General features: G+C 31.6%; 1 protein-coding gene across 3 annotated transcripts in view; it reads left to right on the top strand.

Annotated features, from left to right (window-relative positions):
- LOC117122203 (eyes absent homolog 1-like) overlaps positions 1 to 23,247 on the top strand; it is an 83,624-nt gene extending 60,377 nt beyond the window's left edge. For all 3 annotated transcript variants that reach the window (XM_033267709.1, XM_033267707.1, XM_033267708.1), the window contains 6 exons: positions 14,265 to 14,354; positions 18,953 to 19,011; positions 19,304 to 19,464; positions 19,750 to 19,864; positions 20,168 to 20,390; positions 20,854 to 23,247. In XM_033267709.1, coding sequence (XP_033123600.1) covers positions 14,265 to 14,354; positions 18,953 to 19,011; positions 19,304 to 19,464; positions 19,750 to 19,864; positions 20,168 to 20,390; positions 20,854 to 20,934 — 729 coding nt within the window. In that variant the 3' untranslated portion in view covers positions 20,935 to 23,247. The remainder of the gene's footprint in view (positions 1 to 14,264; positions 14,355 to 18,952; positions 19,012 to 19,303; positions 19,465 to 19,749; positions 19,865 to 20,167; positions 20,391 to 20,853) is intronic.
- The last annotated feature ends 6 nt before the right edge of the window (positions 23,248 to 23,253 follow it).

Below are 23,253 nucleotides of genomic sequence, written 5' to 3'. Positions count from 1 at the left end.
ACAAAATGTACATTTTTTTCCTCGTCTGTGAACTTTGGTGCATGCAGCACATGGAATGATAGCCGCGGAACAGAACTCAGAATTAAGCGCGCTTATGCAGAATACTTTGGGAAAAAAACCATTCTAATAACGATCTAATGAACTACTGCATGCTTGTTGGATTTGATTTTGTCAAATTAATAAATGAAAGCAGTAAATAATTTTCCCTAGGCCGTCGGTTATTACACGTTCAAATCCGATTTCACAGAACCCTTATTGAAATTCATAAAGTTTTGTACTAGCTCGAGACAAAGACACGATGTTATGAATTATTTATGTAACCGTGTTGATGATTGCTTTATCTTAAGACAGATTTGCTTCTGGGTACTCAAGTTGTTGCCGATATTAAGTACCCTAAATTTCTTTTTATAATGAAGAATGGAAGTATAACCTGGTGTGTACGGATGAACTTTGGTGGATGTTTTTTTCTTTGTGTCATTTTCTACTCAAATCACGCTGTCTAAAATTTGATTGAATGCTGCATGTTCTTAAATGGATTTTGAGTTATTTTAATGTTCATAGCAATAGCAAAGATTTATCCATTAATGATAATTCATAATTTTATTAATCTGCCATCAATTTGTTTTGATCTGTAAGATTATAGTCTTAATTATTTAACTGTTTTTAATTAATTTACCATGATTAATGTTTGTCATATTGCCTTAAAAATGTTTACTCTGTTGAAATAAATGCAAAATTAATTTAGTTAGATATAATTTTTCATAAAACTTACTTTACTTACTTAAAAATTACTTTTCTCTACTGATGAAATTAAAATGTTGTGTAAGTTTATTTCTACAAAACAATTTTACTCAGAAAAATTAATATTTATTGTATCCATATTCTTGATTTTTTATGATTGATTATATAAATAGCTATTTAATTTTAATTTATTAAAATAAATGTCTTTAGAATATAGGCCCTATAAACTTTATTTGTATATACCTGTATGTTGCATACATTTTTAAATATCTACTACATATATTGTAAAATTATTAATAATATTTTTTTGTAATTTGTTTATAAAATGAATGATTAAAGGAGAGATATGTATCATATCTTTAATTAAGTGTTATATAGACTATAATTATTTACTTACAATAACAATATTATGAATAATCTTTTTTTTTTTGGTATAGGGCAAATAATATCACATTATATAGATCTTTTGTGCATCATACAAGTTGCAATAGTAGACTTTACAGAATTTGTTATAATAGGAGTGAACCAAAAAAATGCTAATAGTGATCCAATATTGATTCTATAGATGTTATTAAGTTAAAATAAGTTTAGCCTACTTTTACAAGAAGCACACACAGAATTAATGGCAACATCATTTCAACTAATTTGTTTCTGTATTGTGTTATGCATATTCACGTTTTGATAAAATGTCAGATTGTTGATTCGTAGTCACGGCTGCCCCTGAAGGCTTCTCAATAGCTAGTGAGGGACTTAATGAATACGCTGTGGGCTATCTCGCTGAAGCGAATAGATGCACAACTTTCTAACTAAATCACAGACATGCATTAAATGCGTAGCTTTATCATTGATAATGATAAGACGGCACATATTTTTATTCATTACTGCAATTCACTTACCTTGGTTTAAGCATTGCATTATTAGAGGAGAAGTAGCCTATTAATCATCTATGGTTCTTACTAATAGCAAAGATTCTATAAGTTTACCAGGACCAGCTGGTCCTTTTAGATAAGGAATCATATATTTATACCATATCTTTGTGAGTTTTTTTTTTAATCATCACTTTTTTGATAAAGAAGTTTCTGGAAGTACATACTGTAAGAAATGGCTATTGTTAGTGTTTTTGGAAGTGTTAAGGGAAAATTTGTCAGTCTTGTCTGTTGGCTTTCCTGTTTACATAAGAATGCATGTTATCTTATTTCTTCCTTCTATAAGAATATGATGAATTGTTATTTTTTATCTACCTTAATACACTGCCCTGTACATTATGTATCTCTATATTTTATTGTATATTTAGATTAAATAATGAATATTGAGAAAAAAGAAAAGATAAGGTGTAGTGCCATGACGTGCATCCTCTGTCTTGTTCTTATGGTTGGAACGTCAGGGTCCACCTTGTTGCTTCAAACGTTCATCCTGTTTATTACTGAGTTCATAAGCTTCCTCATTCCTATTCATTGTATTCATTTTCTTTCTTATCCATAGTGACTCCTGCAATAATGGTTCTTCCTCCAAAATATTAACTTCCCCTATGCTTTCTCATTTTTTCTTGTGATTGTTGTTCTTTCCTGTTTCCTTTTTCTTTGGTTTTCCTATATACATGATTAATGGCCCATTGTTGATAGTTTCATGTTTTAAATGTTTTTTTTATTCCTTTCTATGTTATGTTCCTTTTCTGTGGCGATAACACTCTATTTCTGTATGTAATAGTCGATAGTGTTCATTCCATCTGTTTCTAGTTGTGTATAGTGTGTCTCATTATCTATACATTTGTAAATTTTATGTTATCTGTTGGGTCGATCTTGTTTAAGTGTTAAATTTATCTGTGGTGTCCTTAATATATCATCAAAGTATTGTTACCAAAATGTTGGTTTTATGTAAGATGGGACTCATTAGTGTAATTTCCAACCATTTGCACTGCAGGGAAATTTCCCTCACTAATTTCTCTCCTAAGCATACTTGTTTCACACATTCTCAGAAGTGGAACGTGAATTTCAATTTGGTTTTGTAGTCAGATTTTCGAGAAAAACTTCAGCTACCCGTATTTCTTGACTGAGACGTCAATGGGAGCTGTAATTTGTATGGCAAGGAGATGGTGCTACCCTTAATTCGTATTAAGGGAATTTACGCCCACAAACCTTGTAGTTATTAATATTTTGGTTATAATAGAAAATTTTTATTTTTTGGTGACGTCACACTCACTCTAGTTAGCATGCATACGTCATAAGCTAGATTACGTCACCTTTTCCTGGTAAGGCAAACTTTCCTGGCGTGCTTTTCTCATGGATAAACAAACACCACTGCTTTGCACATGAATGCCTTGCCTAGCTAGGGCTACAAGAGCCGTATAGTTAGCATATAATACTTAAACAAGGTACGTCCGTCTGCAACTGAATTATTCTTAGGCCCTTTAATTTATTTCTTTCGAAAGTGTACGTTCTATCACATAGGCCTATAATTGCACTGTCTACTTAGGCCTAGTCATATTATGCTTCATCGTCCCCCGCTATACACAGTACATCATTAGGCTAGCCCCCCCCCCCCAACGCTACAGTACAGACGTTTGCTAGGCAAGAGAACGTGATTTTACCTTTCTTCCTAGGTGTTCATGTAAATTTGCATATTGTTAGCTAACCAGCTGCGTGTATTCCTTTGTGAAAATGAGTACCGCGGCGTACTCATTTTCACAAAGCATTTGCATCCTCTCTTGGAAAGAGGAACTTCGAAATAATTGTCTCCATATATTCGCTAATTAATCACTGTAATTTGGCTTACACTTATGCATGGGGGGAGCACTTAAAATGTACAATAATCATTTCACTTTTCACCTCGAACTTTATTCATGCCTTACATAAATAGTTTCATCTTGCTGTACTCCAACATCACTGGCGCATTGTAACAACCAACTGGCAGACCATTTCCGGTCACACATTACTCTCCATAATGCAACATCCCCCTCCCCCAGTTCCGTGTCCTCTGGGTTGTGTTTTGAATGTATATCTTGGAAGAAATTCATCTGGTTATCTCATAGTCAATACTGTAATAAATATAGTCATTCTAACCACAAGAACAAGGCAATACATCACACGACACCTGCGATGATGTAATGACTATAACAACACATCAGTTAACTGATGAAGTTCGTCGAAAATGGACGAAATGTCTTTAAAAGTGAGTAAATTACCCAGATGAATTTCTTCCAAGATATGCTAATGGATTTTGTTCTTATTATCATCACAATCATCACATACTAGTAATAGCATTTCTGCTTCATCAGTACCACTTACTATCATATATTCGTCATTGTGCTATTGCTACTATCACCTTCATCATCAATATTACTATCATCAACATCATCGCCCTCATGATTGTCATCATTTATTACCATTATAGTGAACATCTTCGTTAAATTTACCTTTACTGTTATACTATCATCATCATCCCTAACGACATGTCTCATTAGAGGTTACCAATATTAATCTTTAATAAAAACATCATTATTTTTAAGTCTTAAACTATCAATTATCTTTCTTAACACAGCTGCTTTTTGTCGTCGTCTTTTTCCCCTCTAATTAGGGTGTCACATCTATATCGAGCTGTCTCTGGCTTGCATTTTAAATCCAATGGCGGAAGTGTTGCAGATCCATATGCCATCAGCAATATTCTTACTTTCTCGCTCCAACTGGGTTAATTGTTACCAATGATAACACAGACTCATGCTATTGTTTGCATTCAGGCTCTGATCCAGAAAACTTCACTTCCAATAAACATGATAATCAGCTCTCCAAAAATATTTTCTGTTTTACTTTTTGCTGAGAGTTTTTCACTTTTGAATCTATCTTGTCAACAGGGTTAAACTAAACAAACATGTTATTAGCAACCATCATAATTACTAGATTAAGCCTAGAAACAAATGGACAACCAGGGGAACAAAATTTTATTGCCAAAATCACAAACTTCTTTTCTTGTACATAAATTTCAAAACTGTGGCGTGCTTACTTCACCTCTCTTTCTATAAATTATAGGCCTATCTAAATCATGTATTATCCAGGCATATTGACTAAAATGTTTTTGTCTTGTTATGAATATTGTATCTTATTACGTCAACATATTAATAAAATCAAAAGTGATTAAATCACTTATTGTCCAAAGATATATCGGTTGACTTTATTATTTTTTTTCTGCAAAATTGTATCTTGTTACTTCAATACCATCAACAGATCATTTATGATTAGATCACTAATTTTCCATAGTCACAGTTAAAATTTTTTTTTTCTGCATGTAATAATTCAACACCTAAACAATATCAGTTATGATTGAAATCACTTTCTTAGTTTAATTTAAGAGACAATATGCTGGTAGATATATTCTAATAACAACTGGATTGCTTTGTAAACAAAAGTATTGCAATGTTTCTGGTAAGTGTAAAATAGGTAAAAGTTACTGGTTGCTATAAATATTTAAAATAATAATAAATCTCACCATAAAAAATAACAGATTAATAGGTATCTTCAAATGAAAGCAAATTGCACATAAAAATATTGCATTATTATTGTTATTGTGACCTTGGGTCACAAAGGAACTATTGGGATGATACAGATGTGAAATGTGTGTGTGTATGTATGGCAACAACCTGTCTGTAGGTCTGTTAAAAAAATTGGCTCCTAAACGGTGCCTTGCACGGGTATACATTGTGCCAAGAGGTACTGGTGGACATGTAATTGCATAAGAAATGTTTGTTTTTTCGGTTAGATAGAAAACGTAAGCTGTACGTGATAAGACATATACCCTCTACCACCAGTTTTGAGTCGTTTTTTAGTCCAAATTTTGATTTGCGCATGCGTCAGGAAAAAGTTTGCCGACATTTTGTTTTCATCGCGATAACATCAGTAGTAGGCTTTACATAGAACAATAGACCTATACCTCCATGTTCAAACTAATTACAAGTTTTTCAAATCACATTAGGCCTAAACCAAGTTTTACCATGATAACTAAAAATTGGCAAGTACAACTAAGTTTGGCAAAATGCAATGAATGACTTTGGTGACTATTAATTATCGCAATTCCCAAATTTGTGTTTAGTTTTTGTGTACAAAGGAACGTACCCAACCGCAGGGTTCTGGTTTAAGAAATGTTTGTTTTTAACATTCAATAGAACTCAGTTAAAATGCATTAAGTTTAGTATTTTTTTTTAACAGTTAGCCTTATAACTGCATGATTAACCCGACAGTTGTACTTTTTTCCTTTTGAGCCTCTCAGTGGAGTAATTATTACCCCTAGTGGTTCAAAGGTCAGAGATGCCAGAGGTACATGCAGCAATTACAAGATCATTTGGGATTTGTGGTTGGCTTGTGTTTATTTGATCCTGGATTTGTACAGGGATTAAGGGAGATTAAATAGGATTAACTGCAAATAGCTTTGGTGTGATGGGAGTTGGTAAAAGATTACATTTGATTTATGGAGTACAGTATAAGTAGCTAGTGTTGTCTCTTTAGGAAATGAGGTCTCACTTCAGAATCAATCAAATGAAAATACATATAATTAAAGTTTAATTTTAAAAAGTACAGTCTGTTACAGAAGATACTAATAATATTAATGAATAGTATTAGAGGCCTAAAACTTGTTCTGGTATCACTAGATAAGTATTATTTTTAATTATTAAAATTATTTAAACAAATTCTTTTTATTCTGTTGATCTATTTCATTTAATTAACCACATTGTGTAGGCCTATTCATAGTGTGTTTTGCATGGTTTTTTTCTCCTATCCCTCCCCCAAAATTCAATTAAGTGCCAACTTCTTTTCCATTGTTTGATGACAGACTAATTCTTCTGGCATAGTGGGCACTGACCAATCAACCTATTCTATGTTCAAATTTGCTTAGATGTCAACTTTTCTGATTGCGGTCTTGATACTTCAGCTCTTTATCTTTTGTAGCATTCAACATTTTTACTCGAGATAAAAGCAGAGAAAACAACAGGATGTTGAAGCAGAAAGGCCAGGAAGGCTATCGCAACATTATTAGGACTACTTTGTCATTCTATCTTGCTAGACCAAGATGTGTCGGCAACTAGGCTAGGCATATACAGTAGCCACCTAGTTGCTTATATACTACTGTATCTCATTGTAATTTTGGTGACCTAGAATTTGTCTGCCCTATAACATGCTATACACAGCATAAAAATATTCAGTAAATATTTAGCTCATTTATATGTATCAGTTAAATGTATTAAATTGTAATATTAATAATAGTTAATATTATTAAAATATTGTAGTAATCATAATAAATTATATAGTAAAATAATAGATATAATAAAAGAATATAATAGTAATAACAATAATAATAAAAGTTAAATTGAAATTTCACACTGAATCTGATAAAATTCTTTACAAAATAATAATATTAAAAATTATATTCATACATTTAGCAATTAGAATAAGACTTAATAATAGTATAAATAATCAAATACATTGATAGCAACTTTTAAAGCTATTGCCAATCACATAATGTGTGAGTTATACCACCCTATGTGTTGAATGTAGGAAACTAACGATAGAAGTGCGTCGTTAAACGGTGTACATGATGTTGAATTAATACTATTTGATGATGTAGCGCTACAAACATGACAGGTTGATCTGGACTCGATGACAGCTTTTGTCCACGTAGTTATTCTCCATCAGCACTCGATGTAAATCTGTCATCTGCTAATCAGTTTCTACGCATTTAAATAATCAAAGCAAATGAAAAGCAATTATACTTCTCATTGCTATAGTCTGAGAAATAGCTACTTTAAGTATACTGATAAATCTAACTTTCAACGAGCTATGCTTACCATTACTCTTTCGCACACAACAAAGATGTAGGCATGACGATGGATCTTCTAACTTGCAAGGTACGCGTAAATCAGGCGTTATTATCGTGGGTTTAGAAGCAGGGAAAGCGTAGTTAAGGACTTACAAGGTGTTAGTGGTCTATTAAAATGCAATTATTGACCGACAGCTCTTTTTAAGACTAATCCTTTCAATTATTCTTGAGAAACCAGTAGAAAATTATTACAGAACTAGTAAAGGTACAATGCGTAGTTAAAGCACTCAAGTTTAAACGAAAGAATATATATTTTTAATTGTTTTCAGTGTTTGATTATAAAGTTCTTGTAAAAATTAAAAAAAACAAATTAAATAAACCAAATAAAATAAAAATAAATGATTCAAATTCATTTATATGAAAGCACTGTAAGTACATAAATGTATTACTATTATTAACATACAAATAATGATAAAAGAAAAGTAAATTAATTTACTGTAATTTTAAAAATATAATTATAGTACCATGTTTTTGTCCAGATATACACACCATTCCTCACTTTTTATTGTATAAACTGGAGCTAAAAACAACTTTCTTTATACCATAGTTGGAATTCCGGAATAGTGTAAGGAATTAGGTGTTTTTCAGATTTTAAATCTAAAATTCTTGAAGCAAAGTTTTGATAAGATCAAAAAGACATCAATTCTTTAAGAAAAATTAGATTTTTTTGGGGTGTAGTTCTTGTGTTGAACAATGAACAGGTTGTTTTGTTGACCTAACAATGGTTTGATTAATGTGGTACCTTGGCCTAGCACATCACCGCTCAATCTAACAAGTAGGTGTTGTTTTTGATAAGAGTGCTGGTCCACTGCATGCCCCTATTGGCAGTATTTTGCAACCAGCTGGTTCCTGTAGCGTACCCAGTAGCACAGACACCTCTTCTGACCTACGAACAGCATGCAGCCGCAGTAAATGGCATTTGTCTGACTCTGTACTCCATGCCCTACTACAATATTATTTCGCTGTAATTTTTCCCAACCTTGATACACTAAAATCCGTTTATATTTTGTTTTAAAAAATTGGTTCAGTGTTAATATCCCATTTAATGAACAATATTTAGTACTATAAAAGATAAATTAGTGTTTACCAGTGAATATTATATATTTAATAAGCTATTACTATAATGCATCATTCTTCAAAATTTAGAATGCAGTTAAACACAAATGTGGAGATAATTTAAATTGGAATTCTTGGAACATGTATAAGTTCTTACTCTCTTTTTTTCAAGGTTAAGTTTCTGTGAATTCTATAAATAATATAATTTAATTATGACATATTCATCATGATCATGATTGATATTTTGGAGAAAAAAATAATAATTTCTTAAACTTTATTTTTTTATAGAAAAAAAATATTTACTAAGTTCCATAAATTTTTTTAAAATATAGTTTATCTCAAAAAGGATGTAAGAATCAAGTCTATAGATATAGCCTTATGAACTCTATTGGTTGGTAGGCATGATAATGTTGAATGACACAGCTAATAACCATATCAAAGATGTGTATTAATACTGTAGTTGTAACTAGTAGTAGTGCTTTGTGTCCAGTGTTGTGAAAGTAGATACATTCTGTGTAAATTGAGATGGACTTTTCCAAACGAAATCTCTGCTCAGCTCTCTGTGTTGCAAATAAAACAATGATATTGGTTATTTATCGACTATGGTAGTTTCATGTCAGTAACGATAGTAATTATGTTCTGTGTTAATATATTGTATAGCATAATAAATACCCATTATGAGAAAATGACTATATTCCTACTATTATTAATGTTATTTACTTTCTTAAAATCTACTCTAATTTTTATAACTTTAATAATAAACATTCCAGATGCATAGCATAATCTCTTTTTCTTATTTTAACAAATTTCTTAACAAGTAAAATATCTTTCAACTTGTATGTACTATATAATATCATTTGTATGTTGCTTTTAAGTCTGCTAAAAAAAATTCTTCAAACATCCAAACTGTTCATCATGCCAGTGGTATTCCTTCTCCATACACCTTGAGTAGTTTTTTTCGTCTCCTTAATTTCTTTCATTTTCTTTTTTGTAACATGACGGAATGCTGATGCTCCTAAAACACTTTCATCACCATGGCTATGATATTTGATTGACGTTTAAGAAGTTGAAACAGTCATCTGCTGCGTGTCACCATGGTGTCACTCAGTATTCGGGTCACATGATACCAAAAAACATGATTTGACAATTTATTGCATCAATTTGGTCAAGAATGCTACCATATGGAAACTGTACTGCACAGTACTGTATTTTGTATGTACATGTAAATGTAAATGTAGGTGTATAATAAACATTGGTTATTATAAGCCTACTTATAAAGGCTCCTGTTTTTCAGATGCAAATGTCTCATTCCCTCTTCTAGTTTTATATCCTCAGATAGAAATGAACAGATATAATATTATTATATATATATATATATAGAATCTGAGCTTTCCGGTCTTACTGCTACCATCCCATTGTTGTAAATGGAACACAATAGAATAAGTAGACCTATTTTATAAATGGAAATATGTATAAAGCTTTGATTGAGATCTTTGTACTGTTAATGATTTTATCCCATAAACATAAAATAATTGCATTATCTCTTTAAATACAAAAATATAAATATAATAACATCAATGTAGGCATTTCCATAAAAACAATATTCTCTGTATTAAAATAACAAATTTTGTTGGAAACTTTGAAGTGACGGAGAATAGATTTACAAAAAGAAGCAAAATAGTATTAATGGGTTTAAACTTTTGACTTTAGTAGCCCCATGAGAATGGCTCAGGAGGAACGTAGGCTCTCGGCTTCTTACTGATTCATTGTATATTTCTGAATGTTTTTATTGTAGTAGAAGCTTTCACCCCCATATAATGCACCTTCAACTGATAAATCATGAATCTTAATATCCAGGTACTGTGATATAGTTAGGTATAGGCCTATATTTTGTATACTTATTTATTAAATTTTTTTGTAGATTTTTAATCTTTATATATTCTTCTTATATTGTTGTCATCATTTTTGACAGTTGAGGTTATAAACTGACCTACATTCCAAATCATTCTGTACTGACAGCTTTGACCTAAGAGACATGTGCACTGTGACCTTTGAGTTTGATTCATGAACCTTCGTCTCCATGGTAACTTTGCCCAGGGCGGAAAGTGTTGTGCAGGAAAAGTGATTTTTGTATGGTGCTCTATCTTCAAATCATCATACCAAAAATGATTTAATTGAAGCTTTAGGCAAAGAATACCATCTTGAATTGTTTATTGACAGTAACAACAGGTAATCTCGGAATTGTGAAGGAAGTTAATTTTAACTAAACTAGAAGAATTTGATTTGTAGTAGGCCTAAACTTTGAAACATAATATGGTAATTTTGTAGGCTTGTTGTTTTAAGCATTGTTTCCTCTAAAGGTCTACATATCGTCATCTTCGCATTCCGATAAAATAATTTAAAAACTACATCCTACATAGTATGATGTAAAAATGTCATAGGTCAATGTTTCCTTGTTGTGGATATCCTATAGATTAGGACAGTTGCAAATACCAGCAACTGCAGTATAATCTCATCTCAGCAACGGACGTTTCAACTCTCCTATTCAATCAGGAGTCTTCTGAATTTTCATACAAAGTCTTGATCTTATAAATTCCTCCTGAATTAAAAAAAAAGTTTAAAACCCTTTTAAAAAGCTAGTAGTAGCTCTTTCAGTATGTATTGTGTGAAAATATTTGTCATTATGCGCCAATTTTATCAATGATGACGGAGTAAAATGGCTTTCTGATGAAAAAACAATCATAATCTAATAACAGTAGGCATAGACAATAATTACTAACAACTCGAAGATCCCTCAAAACAAAATGTTTTCAGAAAGCATGCGTGAGACTTGGATTTTTAACAAAATTTCTGGAGTGGCATTCACTAGCCCACGTTTCGTCTTCCTAATTTTGAGTTCATGAGGTTGAAACATTTGCATGTACTACCAACATTTACACAGTTCACCCTGTAATTGAAAGTACGCCAAGCTATTTGATGCGATTTCAAGTCATTTAATAGATGAATAAATAAATATTAATCATTCCAGGAATGTAAAAACATTTTGTAGTGGATGGTTTTTGTGCCTTCTGTTACACATGTTTGAGTTCATGTTTTTAAAAACTGTAATGTTCATATTACACTCTATTATTTAAAAATCACCTCCATTTCCCTGATAGGGCTCCTACTTTTTCATCATGGCCCCCTCCCAACATCAGCACCCACCACATTAGCCACCCATGTTAATGCTCATATGCTATTTTGTCATAATGATAGTTAAGTTTAATGTCCCATAAGTAAACCCAGTGATGAAAATTAAATTTTAAAAAGGACAAAGCAACAACGGCTTAGTATTAAAAACAAATTATTAAAACAATGAGTTTTACTTGACATTTGCCTGATTTTTTTTTTATTTTTTTGTTGTGAATTTTGAACAAAACAAAGCACAATCAGCTGATGGCCATATCTACAGTACCAGGAAATGGACATTTCAAGTTGGTGCCAAGGATTTCAGGATAAACACAGTAACCTTTCAAGGAAGTTTGGAATAAATAAATCAAAATTTGGTCAGAATTATAATTATAACAGAAACTATAAAATGGCATTGATAAATATTTTAAACTCATTCATCAATGAATTTTATTTCTCTTTCTCTCCAACAAAATATTTAATTACTGGATCATTATTTGAAATTAAGCTTAATTGCAAATTGTCTGGAATTCTTTCATGTATTTTGAGGTCCCACCCACAAATCTAAGCTACCAACAGATTGCCTTATATTGCCGAGAATAACAAGGCACTAATGATGTTGACTGAATTTTGAGTTCTGCCATTAATGTCAGCGTCATATCTTAATAACAATCGAACAAGCAAAAATATGTTGACGTTGGTCCACATGTATGAAATGCCATGCTCTCCTTAGCATACAATCTTTAATTTGTATTTTAGATAAACACTCAGATGTAATAGTGGATATTTTCTATATATTTTATTTATTTATTTATTGGCTATGTAAAACATGACTTGTTTCCAGCCAGCAATAAGAACAAACAGTTAAAACGCTCAAATAACATTGTTTTTTGGTGCTAATAAAACTGATAGAAAATTTATTGTTTATATATTTGTTTTCATAATTGCTCCATCTTAGTTAAGCTACCAACAGAATTCCTTAAAACTCATTGGATAATTTGTGTAAAATTTTAACTTAAAATTAAAAAGTTGGTCTTGATTCGATGGTTGTGAGGGGATGACACTAAACGCTGTATAATATTTTATTTTTCTTTTTATTCTACTTTAGTAGCAAATTTCTACATTATGTAATGTATTAATGTATCATTTGTGTGTCAGCTCCTAAATCTGCATTCTACTTTAAAAATGAAAAAAAAAAATGACCTTGTATGCTTGGTAAGAAGTGAACACAATAGGTAGATAATCATGAATGGATATGAATATGATTGAATAAAATAGACTTAGATTTGAAAAAATGTATTAACTGCACAAATAACAAAGAACAATCATAAACACAAAATGAGTAGCCTACAATCAATCTGGCAAAGATACCAGCAAAAAGGAGAGAGATACAAATTACATTTGATTGACATGTTCTACAACCATTTGTTCCATCAGGAATGTTGATGTATTTTTATTGGTAAAATGTTTTATTTTAAATGGAAACTTAATAAGTCAGTAATAGTTTGGTGGAAAAAATACTGATCAGCACCTTGTATATATGTTTGTTTTGGAATTGGAATGATTTAATATAAACATATCATTTACAGCCAAGTGGATGATAGGCAACATATTTAATTCTGATAATTATATGATGCCATTCCATTTATTTATCTAATCAAATTAATGATTAACTTTTTTTCAAGCTCCGTACATCTATAATACTATTATATGAATTCTTCAGTTACTATTATGAGAAATAATAAATGAATATAAGGTACTCTAGACTAATAATATACAGTATAACAATATTCAGCAATAGACAAATCAGGAGAATAGTGGTAGCCGAGAGCAGGATATTGTTGTGAATTTTAATATATTTGATGAGCAGATATAGGACTGGGTCAATGACCAGATGTAGGTAGGAATGGAAGGTGCATGCAGATGAAAGGAATACAATGGAGTGAATGATTGATGTTTTACTTTATGTGGAAGAATAGCGGTAATTAGGAACCTAGGGAGATGTGTTGAGTAATGGACGAATGATTAGGCGTTAAAGGTGTAGATTAGAATTTGCTTGCAATCCTTTGCTTTTACTCATTCTCAGGTGATAATTATACCAATGACTATTAACAGATTAATATTTATTCATAAAAAGAGAAGAAAAATTATATGTTAGGTCTAATTGATGTAATAGACAAATATAATATTAAGGAAGGAAAGTTTTTTAGCCAAGAAATCAAATGAAGTGATGAAATTGAAATCACTTGCATGGTCTTGTGATATGACACCAAATATGGAGACGTTCAGTTCCCACCCAAATCGTAATTCATTGAATGTATTCGTGTTGGTCAATGTTCCATGATTGTTATGTTTTTATCAAAATTTGTATCAAGAATGTGGAATTAAAGGGACAAATGAAATAATACTAAGTTTTTATATTTTTATCTTTATGTTAGGATGCGCCATCTTCGGTATCTCTTGGTTTGCGAATGGAAGAGATGATCTTTAACCTTGCTGATACTCATCTGTTTTTCAATGATTTAGAGGTAAGTGAATTGTATCAAAACATAACAACAATCAAATCAATATACATTGGAATATGAAAAATATTTTTGCGGCTGATTCAGCAGAGACTTCTTCACATGAGGTGTAAACCTGAGCTGAATTCACTCATGCATGGCAGTCTTCACAATTACAAGTTCCCTAAATCCTAGATGGTCACTCTCTTGAAATATAGTTCTTAAATAAATATCTATATATTGTGAAAGAATTTTTTTGTTTTAGTAGAAATTTGTGTTTGATTTACAGTATATTTAAAATTTGATTTACACCCAGCAATAAATACTCAACATTTTGATTAATATGAAAAATTAAGGTGAAAGTTACCTATTGAGTATTATTAGCTAAATGTCTTATGAAGTGAGGGGGTGTTTTAAATAATAGCCAGTAATTTGCCAGGGTTTATGAAATACATTCCAACAAAGATAAATGAATGATGATGTGGGCGGTGAAATGAGCATTACAGAAGAGGAGTGAGTGATAAATTAAGAGGGAAAGCGTTGGTGAAAAAACTATATTTGAATTTCTGTTGATAATCATGCCTGATGTTGTTCATTGAAGCTATGCCGACTTTGAATGACTATCAATCATATTCCGCCTTCCAGGGTGAGCTTGGGTGTTGTGTGCATTCTATTCTCAAATATCTTCATTGCCTAATATAGACTTATTAACAAGGCAATGTTTTTAACCAATTTTCATAAATCAGAAAAGTTTTTTATTATGTAAATTTAATGAAAGTGTTAAGTCATGATGTCACCAACAACTAGCTGTAAAAATTTAATGATTTTTCATTAGAGTGAACAAAAATTGTGTTTTAATAGACTTTTTGTTTAGCTTAGATACTGCCATATTATTAAATTTACATTTTTGAGTTTTAATCTAGCAAGCTTCCCTTAATTTCCTGGAAATAATGGTTGTTGAATTTAAGCAGACCTTAAAGTTCATAGTGTCTTTTCCTTTGTTTCTTTATCTTGCATCGTTGTTGCATGACTTAAGATACTTTTATTGTAAGAGCAGACCCTATAAATATTTATTATTATTGATAAATTTCCAAAAGATTATCTTTTTGCCAGAAAATCATTTCAACTACATTCTTGTGGTAGGGAGAATCAATGAATTCACTTGTAATCGAAATGTTGGTGGTTCATATTCTGTTTTTGCCTATGTATCTTATGTAACATTATGAAATGAATAAAAAGAAACTTTGGTTCAAGCCAATGTCAAACCTTCTTTGGTCAATAAAGTGATAATAGGTTTATGACACAACTTCAAAAAAGACCTTGATCGATGACCCAGAATATGTAATTGAATCGGAAATTCAATAACACTATTTATAAAATAAGTTTAAAATTAGATTTGCACACTTATGTATTTCAATTACCGTTACAGTGCCAAGCAACTTACAATCACAAAAAATGATTATAAAAATACAATATCAGCCATATTCATGTACTGTACTTTGATTCCCAATGCTGTTGATTTAGTTAACACTAGAGGGCAGCAGATTAGTATGTGATTGTTCAGACAATTGAAATTGTGGATGAACAACTTAATGAGTAAGGTTAAGTTAATAAAAGATTGTTGGACGACTTTGCAGACATGTGGAGATCAAGTAAAATAGCATTTCATGGTTTCAATCAACATTTATTAGGCCTTCTCCATCTGATGAAGGCTCATTCTTTTATGTAATCCTAAAGGAGAGTAAGCCAAAGTTTTCAGGCCACTAAGTAATTGTTTTATGAGACAGTTTTATTCATGTTTCCAATACATGTTATTGTTAGGTCTATAAATCTTCATTAAAGTCTTCTTTTGTCAAATTCATAATATTCTGTGCATGATATCTGTAGGATTCTTACTGTGTTTGGCAGTTTCCAAGATACCACATAGCATGCTTATAATAAAACATAATAAACACCTTTATCTTCTAAATTAGTTTTGTTTTTATATTCATTAACGATGGTTTATCCAATGGATTTTCCCAATTTACCCATAATGCATGAATTCATTGTGACCAATTGAATTTTCTCCTTGAGTTGCTTGTTAGATTGAAAAGCAAGGCAACAGGGGTGAAACAATATGCCTTGGGCCATAGCTAATACAACCAAGGAGGCTGGCCTAATGTCATTTTACATATTATCTTGTCTAGGACGAAATATTTGCCCCTAATTTTCAGCTGGTGTTCAGTGAAGTGTACGAGACATAGTTAAGAGGCTGTAGAATTGGCTGTTGTGCACTGAATAAGAGTGAATATGAGTAGTGTATGATAAGGCAACTAGGCATCATTAATTGATAGAAATGGTGCAAAAACAGTCTCTGCTTAGCTTGTTTAGTTTAACCTCTGCTCACCTTTCTGTAGAATTAGCGACCTGCGGGGGCTTGTAGAGAACGCGGTGAAGTTCTGAAGCCTGCAATGGCTCGCTTGTTTCGACAGGAATTTGACTTGTCAGCTGTAGATGAAAAAGAAACACCCGCAGGGCGAGTTGTGAACCACAACTTTGGCCAAGCCCACATGCCTATTAGCTGGAACATTTTTTCATTTCTGCGAGCAAATTACCACGTCATTCCATAAAGACTCACTTTATGAATTGAATGAAAGTGATAATTATCGACCAATTTTTTTTTCATCACTGGCTGTGTTTGCTGTCTAAATTTAGGGAATTCGTTGCCCGCTGGCACTGCTCTTTTTGCAGCAAGAGAAAAATCTGTCCGACACTTACAAGCTCTGCCAATTAAAAGGTTGCAGCGTTTGTCAATCATATTAATTCCATCTATATAATTTGGATAAATTAACCAAGATCAAACCTAAAATAATTAGAATGGGATTTCTTTAGTAATCGCTAATTAATCATCATTGTAATTAATTAAGAAAATATAAGTATTATATTTAATTTTAATATACAGTATACTGTATGCAAAATTGGTCACCATTTTTCTTTAACCCTATAATTATGACATACGGTAGCTCTTTTCTGTGAAATAAAAATTATTGGTGGAGGAAAGCATAATATACCTGTAATTGATACAGTGGTTGGTACTACTCTTCTAAGAATAATCTGTCTCTCCCCCCCCCCCCCCTCAGTGGAAAATTAATGGTTATTCATTTGTGGTTAGTGTATTTTCAACATGTAGAAGTACAGTTCTAAGAAGATATTAAGATATCTAAGTTTTGAGTTGACCTACATCTAGATCTCAATTTCATCGTTAAGGTGTCAATTCTGTCAGATTGGATACATTTCTTCTCAGTTTTCCATTTTATGGAGTTGTTGCTGAAGGCATGTTGGCGTGATTTTTACCTGAAGAATCCCATGCCGTGATTTTAACTGCTTGCTATCATGCGGGTATACGGCATTGCGCACTGTACAACCATCATCGCATTCGGCTATAACTTTATATTGGTCTAGTATTTTCATATGATATGACCAGCTAAGAATTCATTGTTAAAAGTTTGTAAATTTGATCCTCTAGTTTTTATCCACTGTCAGTGCAGTCTGGTCCCTGATTGGTTAATTTATGTGCCAATAAGCTATTACCATTCTCAGGTGTCATGTTCCTTTTGTTTGGAGTAATCAATGAACATAAAAAATCAAAATATTCGGTGGTTAGGTCATGAAAAAAGTCCCTTTATGAGGTAAATTGGGTAATTAAAGTTAATCATGCAAACCCACTTATTGGTTGCATTTGCAGGCAGAACTCATTGCAGTAAATACAGGATTTCAACAACTGGAACTGCAGAATCCACCATGCAACAAAATACCATCAATTTATATTTTTTGTTCTTTGTTGTTCCTAGCATTGAACTTAAATTTTGGAGTGAGGTTTAAACAAAGAAAATAGATTTCCAAGGTCAGGGCAAGTGTTAGTAATATAAAACTTTTTTGTTATTCGAACAATATTTGGAATGAGTCTCTCAAGGAGTTTGTCTCCTGTACTAATAAGGATTTTAATCAATTAGGGTATTATTAATTATAATGATCAATAAATAAGGTATTTAAGTCATTCCTGAAGACGAATTAATAAAGTTTAAAATATAGAATCATGATGGCTTGTCACTATCTTTGAGGTTGTTTCATAATTTCGTATGATTATAATCAGCCGGTGCAAGAAATTGTTATACAATAATTTAATTGCTAAGTATTGATCACAACACATCCTGGTATTTTTGTCAATCTCCACAATTTGGCGTAAAGAGATTAGATGCGATGTGGACAAGCATGTTCATCACAATCATTTTGGTATGGTGATAGTGGTAGCCATCCCTAAGACAGGTGTTGCCCCCCCTGCTAATCATCTTAACCTCTGTGTTTGTATTTTCATTCTATTCTTAGTATGGTGTACATATCAGTGATGTAAAAAGATACTCAATTTGTTTGAACAAATATGAATCATTTCAATAACCGCTGATTGATTGATGGGTTGATTGATTGATTGACTCACTGACACATTAATTTATTGACTAAAGTGATTGGTTATCGACAAAATCGTCATTATCTATATTATTGTTGTCATTATCCTCATCATTTCATTAATTTTATTAATATAATTTCTGTTGTAATTATATATATTTTGTCATTCTTCTGTCTTTCAGGAATGTGATCAGGTTCACATAGATGATGTAGCATCAGACGATAATGGTCAAGAATTATCGTAAGAAAACAATTTTTATGGTTATATAGATAAATTTCCTAATATATGGTACTTTTATTGATATATACTTTATTGGTACATTTCTATGCATGAGTTTACATAAATTGATGCATTTATGGTTCGAATATAGGTATTTCCTACCACAAATTTATAATTTTCTATATATTTATTATTTACATTCACATATCTTCTTGTTTTTGTAACTTTTCTTCCATGCAATTTATATATGGATATATTTTCTTGCAGATACATAATTTTATAATAAATAATGTTTCTCTTTTTATTCAAATAGGAATTATAACTTCCAAACAGATGGATTTCATGCAGCCGCTACAAGTGCAAATTTATGTTTAGCAACAGGAGTTCGTGGAGGTGTAGACTGGATGAGAAAACTAGCCTTCAGATATAGAAGAATAAAGGAAATGTATGCAAGCTACAAGAACAACACAGGAGGTGCATAAGAATTTAATATAATAGTGTCTCTTCTTACAAAGGATTTTCACTAAACACATCAACTAAACTAATTGGTGCTTTCTCTTTTTTTTTGGTACAGAATTGCCAAAAGTACATAGATAACACTGAGCACTTACATCAACCCTCTACTCTTCCAATTTTTGCACATTACGTACATAGAAACGAGTCACAGAAGAATGAGATGATTAGAGTGTCTCTACTTTTTGCAAGTTTTGATCCATGAAACATATACTGTCTATTAAAATTTTCTTGTTTTTTAAACAGGCTTACTTGGACCACAGAAAAGGGAAACATGGCTGCAACTTAGAGCTGAAATAGAAGGCATGACAGACTCCTGGCTTAGCCTAGCTTTAAAATCACTCTCAATTGTTGCATCAAGGTATGTACAAATCTGTTTGCACTTGGTAATTACTATACTTCTTTTTTATTGTTTTGACATTAACTTTTTTAATCAGTTAACACACCACCAACATGTGCATTGCATTCATAAAGCAGAACCATAAAGAAATTGATTAAGAATAATAATATAGTGTTTAATAAGCTATAGTAAACTTGAATATAGCATGTTGGCCATTCAAAGATGTTTCAATGTAACTCCAATTAATGACAACAAATTTCTGTAAATTCTTTGTATTTATTCACAGAACTGTGTTAAAACAGATACATACCTTTAATTTTGCAGGAAAAACTGTACAAATGTATTAGTGACAACAACTCAACTGGTGCCAGCCGTTGCGAAAGTTCTTCTGTATGGACTAGGGGGTGTGTTCCCTATTGAGAATATTTATAGTGCAACTAAGATTGGTAAAGAGAGCTGCTTTGAAAGGATTGTATCAAGATTTGGTCGTAAAGTAACATATGTGGCAATAGGGGATGGACGAGATGAAGAACAAGCAGCCAAGTCAGTAAGTACTCACACTTTTTCCAGACCTACATGCTGACTTACTGGACTCTATTGTGTCATTCCAATAATGATTGTATGATGACAACGTTAATATTCTAAAGAAAAACACAAATGATTGAGTATGTTTTGATACATTGTTATAAAACTTTCAGTATGTTTAGAATTGGTTTCTTAAAAGCATATTATTTTGTAATGTTTCACTTTGTGTTCAGTCATGCATAACTTGTAAAATCTGTGCTGCAGCTGCTTTTCCTCAGTTATGTTAATACACAATTTCTATTGTTGCTTTTGAATTAGGAACTAATATTTCAAATAAGTTACCTTTCTAAAGCTAATAAAATATAAGTTATGAATATCATTTGAATTTTGTATAATCAATATTTCCTTGTATTACACATATTTATCTTTACTAAGTATGTTCTCCCTTTAAATTATAACATTTTCTTTGATCTTCTTTTCCTCAGCTCGACTTTCCATTTTGGAGAATTTCAAGTCATTCGGATTTGGCTGCATTACATCATGCACTTGACCTAGGCTACCTCTGAACTTTGAACTCAACAAACAAAATATAAATGATTATAGTGCCAATGGTTATATAGAGAATGTGCCAACAACACTTGCGTGGATGAGGATGTACAAATATTTTAAACACGCACATGACTTCAATAACTAACTGCAGTAGTCAACAATGCTCTGCTATTTATCATTGTTGGAAATCCTTGATGCAAACAAATTTAAAATTTGCAGATAATGAGTATATTCCAAGAAAATTATTTCTACAGTTCCTGTCTCGAAATATGGCACAAGAATTAATATTTATTTGATTATAATTAAAAAAATGAACAAACTATTTCCTATGATTTACAGAGAAACATTTATTGATAACTTCTTTAAATTATTGGAAATGTCTCCGAGAGTAAAGTGACAGGGAAAGTGATAAGCAACAGTGTTGATGGTTTAAATCTATGAAATGATGTTGCAAAAAAAGTGCAATGATGCAAGGACAGATTTTGCAAGAGGAAAGAAACTGCTCTGAAACCTGTACACTGACCAAAGTGAACATTCTGAAACTATAGAGGACGCTAAACATACCAAAGGCATGGTGATTGAAGAAAGCATTTCTAAAACTATTATCGAATGAGTGAAGGGGAACGGAATATTTGCTGACAGGGAAAATGGAGACTAAAAAGAACATGCGTAACAATGAGTTTAACACTTGTGATGATGTTTGCTGCTTTTATATAGCAGAAGTCTAAAGTGGAACTGATGTTGCACTCGTCTTTAATGCACAATGTGTATTATTATTAAAAAATATAATGATGCAAAGGTATGGGCACATCTGCAGAGTTAGAAATTGTTGAAGTGAATCAACAGTCTTAAATGTCATACATTTTAAGTCCTACTATAGTGCTTATTACAGTATATTGTGAGCTGGTGTAAAGCTTTTCAGGATAGCCACAAAACAGTATTCCCACCAGGGTAGCCACAAAATTGGCAGTCCTTCCAGGGTAGCCTCAAATCAATATTTTTCATGAGGTAGCCACATAACAGTAGCCCTCATAACCCAAAAATATAAACCTTCACCAGATTACCCACAAAACAGTAGCCTTTCCAGAGTAGCTATAAGATAGTAGCCCTCTGAAAGACAACTGCCCCAATGTCAGGGTCACTGGAAATATCAAGTTAATTGCCCTAGAATGGTTAACTTTGATGTGAATAACTAGCCTATGCTCTTACATTCGTTAGTGTTTCCAGTAGCATGTAAATATTCCAAAAATATATCAGCATATTGCAATAGTATATACTCAAAAGAAATTGTCAACACAGAGTATCTTTAATTTATTTAGAATGAAATTTTAAAGTCTAAAATACTGGTCCATCTTAAATTCCAAATCAGTTTATCAAGTAAAGAGTGGAAACTTAAATATTTGTTACATCCTACAAACATTATATTTAATTACTTTACTTGAATGCAAAAATCTGGGTAAATATATTGGCCATTCTTCTTTTCTCTGTCAGTATGAAATTCAAAAACGAATTCTGAAAAAATGTTTCTTTTATACAAAAACTTATTGTGAGTTGAACAAAAATCTAATGAAGTGTAAATTATGCGCCATTTTGCAATATAAAATCGTCTGGACTTTCCATAAAAAGGTCTTGTAAAGTAATTTTGTGAGTAATAATAGATAAGCAGTAAATTAGCAGTTTAATTAGATGTTAAATGTGATGTAGCACCATTTGATGTAGCGCCATTTTTATGTAGCATGTTTGTTATTGGCAGACTGTGGTTCCAAAGGGGATCTAATCTTCTGCACTTCTGTAAAATTTGTGGCGTGACTTTTTGGCATAATTTATGAATATCATTGTGTGTTAAAACAAAGAAAAAATGAAAATAACCAAGCAGGGTAATGCATTGCACTCAAATTTATCTACGTGTTAATGTGATTTTATGCACATAATGTGTGCGCATGCACATACATGTTTCATGTGTACTCTCATATGTATATATTTAAATGTATGTGTATATACATACATATAACATTATATATATGTATGATATATACATGCATGGTAATATGGATTTTCACAGATATATTATTAACATTATTTATATGGATGCATATGTACATACATATTATGTAGGTACTTAGAAATAACTAGACATCAGGACCAAGTAGAGTAGTACATGTAGTGTCCATAAAATATACAAAAAAAACCCATTTATTACTAAAAAAAGGGCTTAGATATTCAATTACATGTTTTATGTCTCTGAAACAACTTTTTTGTGTGTGATTTCTACTCTTTTTAGACATAAACAAATTCATATAAGTCAGTAACCATTTAGCTTTGTTTTTTACTTTGCT

This window comes from Anneissia japonica, unplaced genomic scaffold (assembly GCF_011630105.1).
Source record: "Anneissia japonica isolate Jap-2015-1 unplaced genomic scaffold, ASM1163010v1 scaffold287708_len1499824_cov190, whole genome shotgun sequence".
NCBI classification, from domain to species: Eukaryota; Metazoa; Echinodermata; class Crinoidea; order Comatulida; family Comatulidae; genus Anneissia; species Anneissia japonica.
Note: the sequence above shows the minus strand (reverse complement) of the source record. Positions and strands in the feature narration are given on the sequence as shown.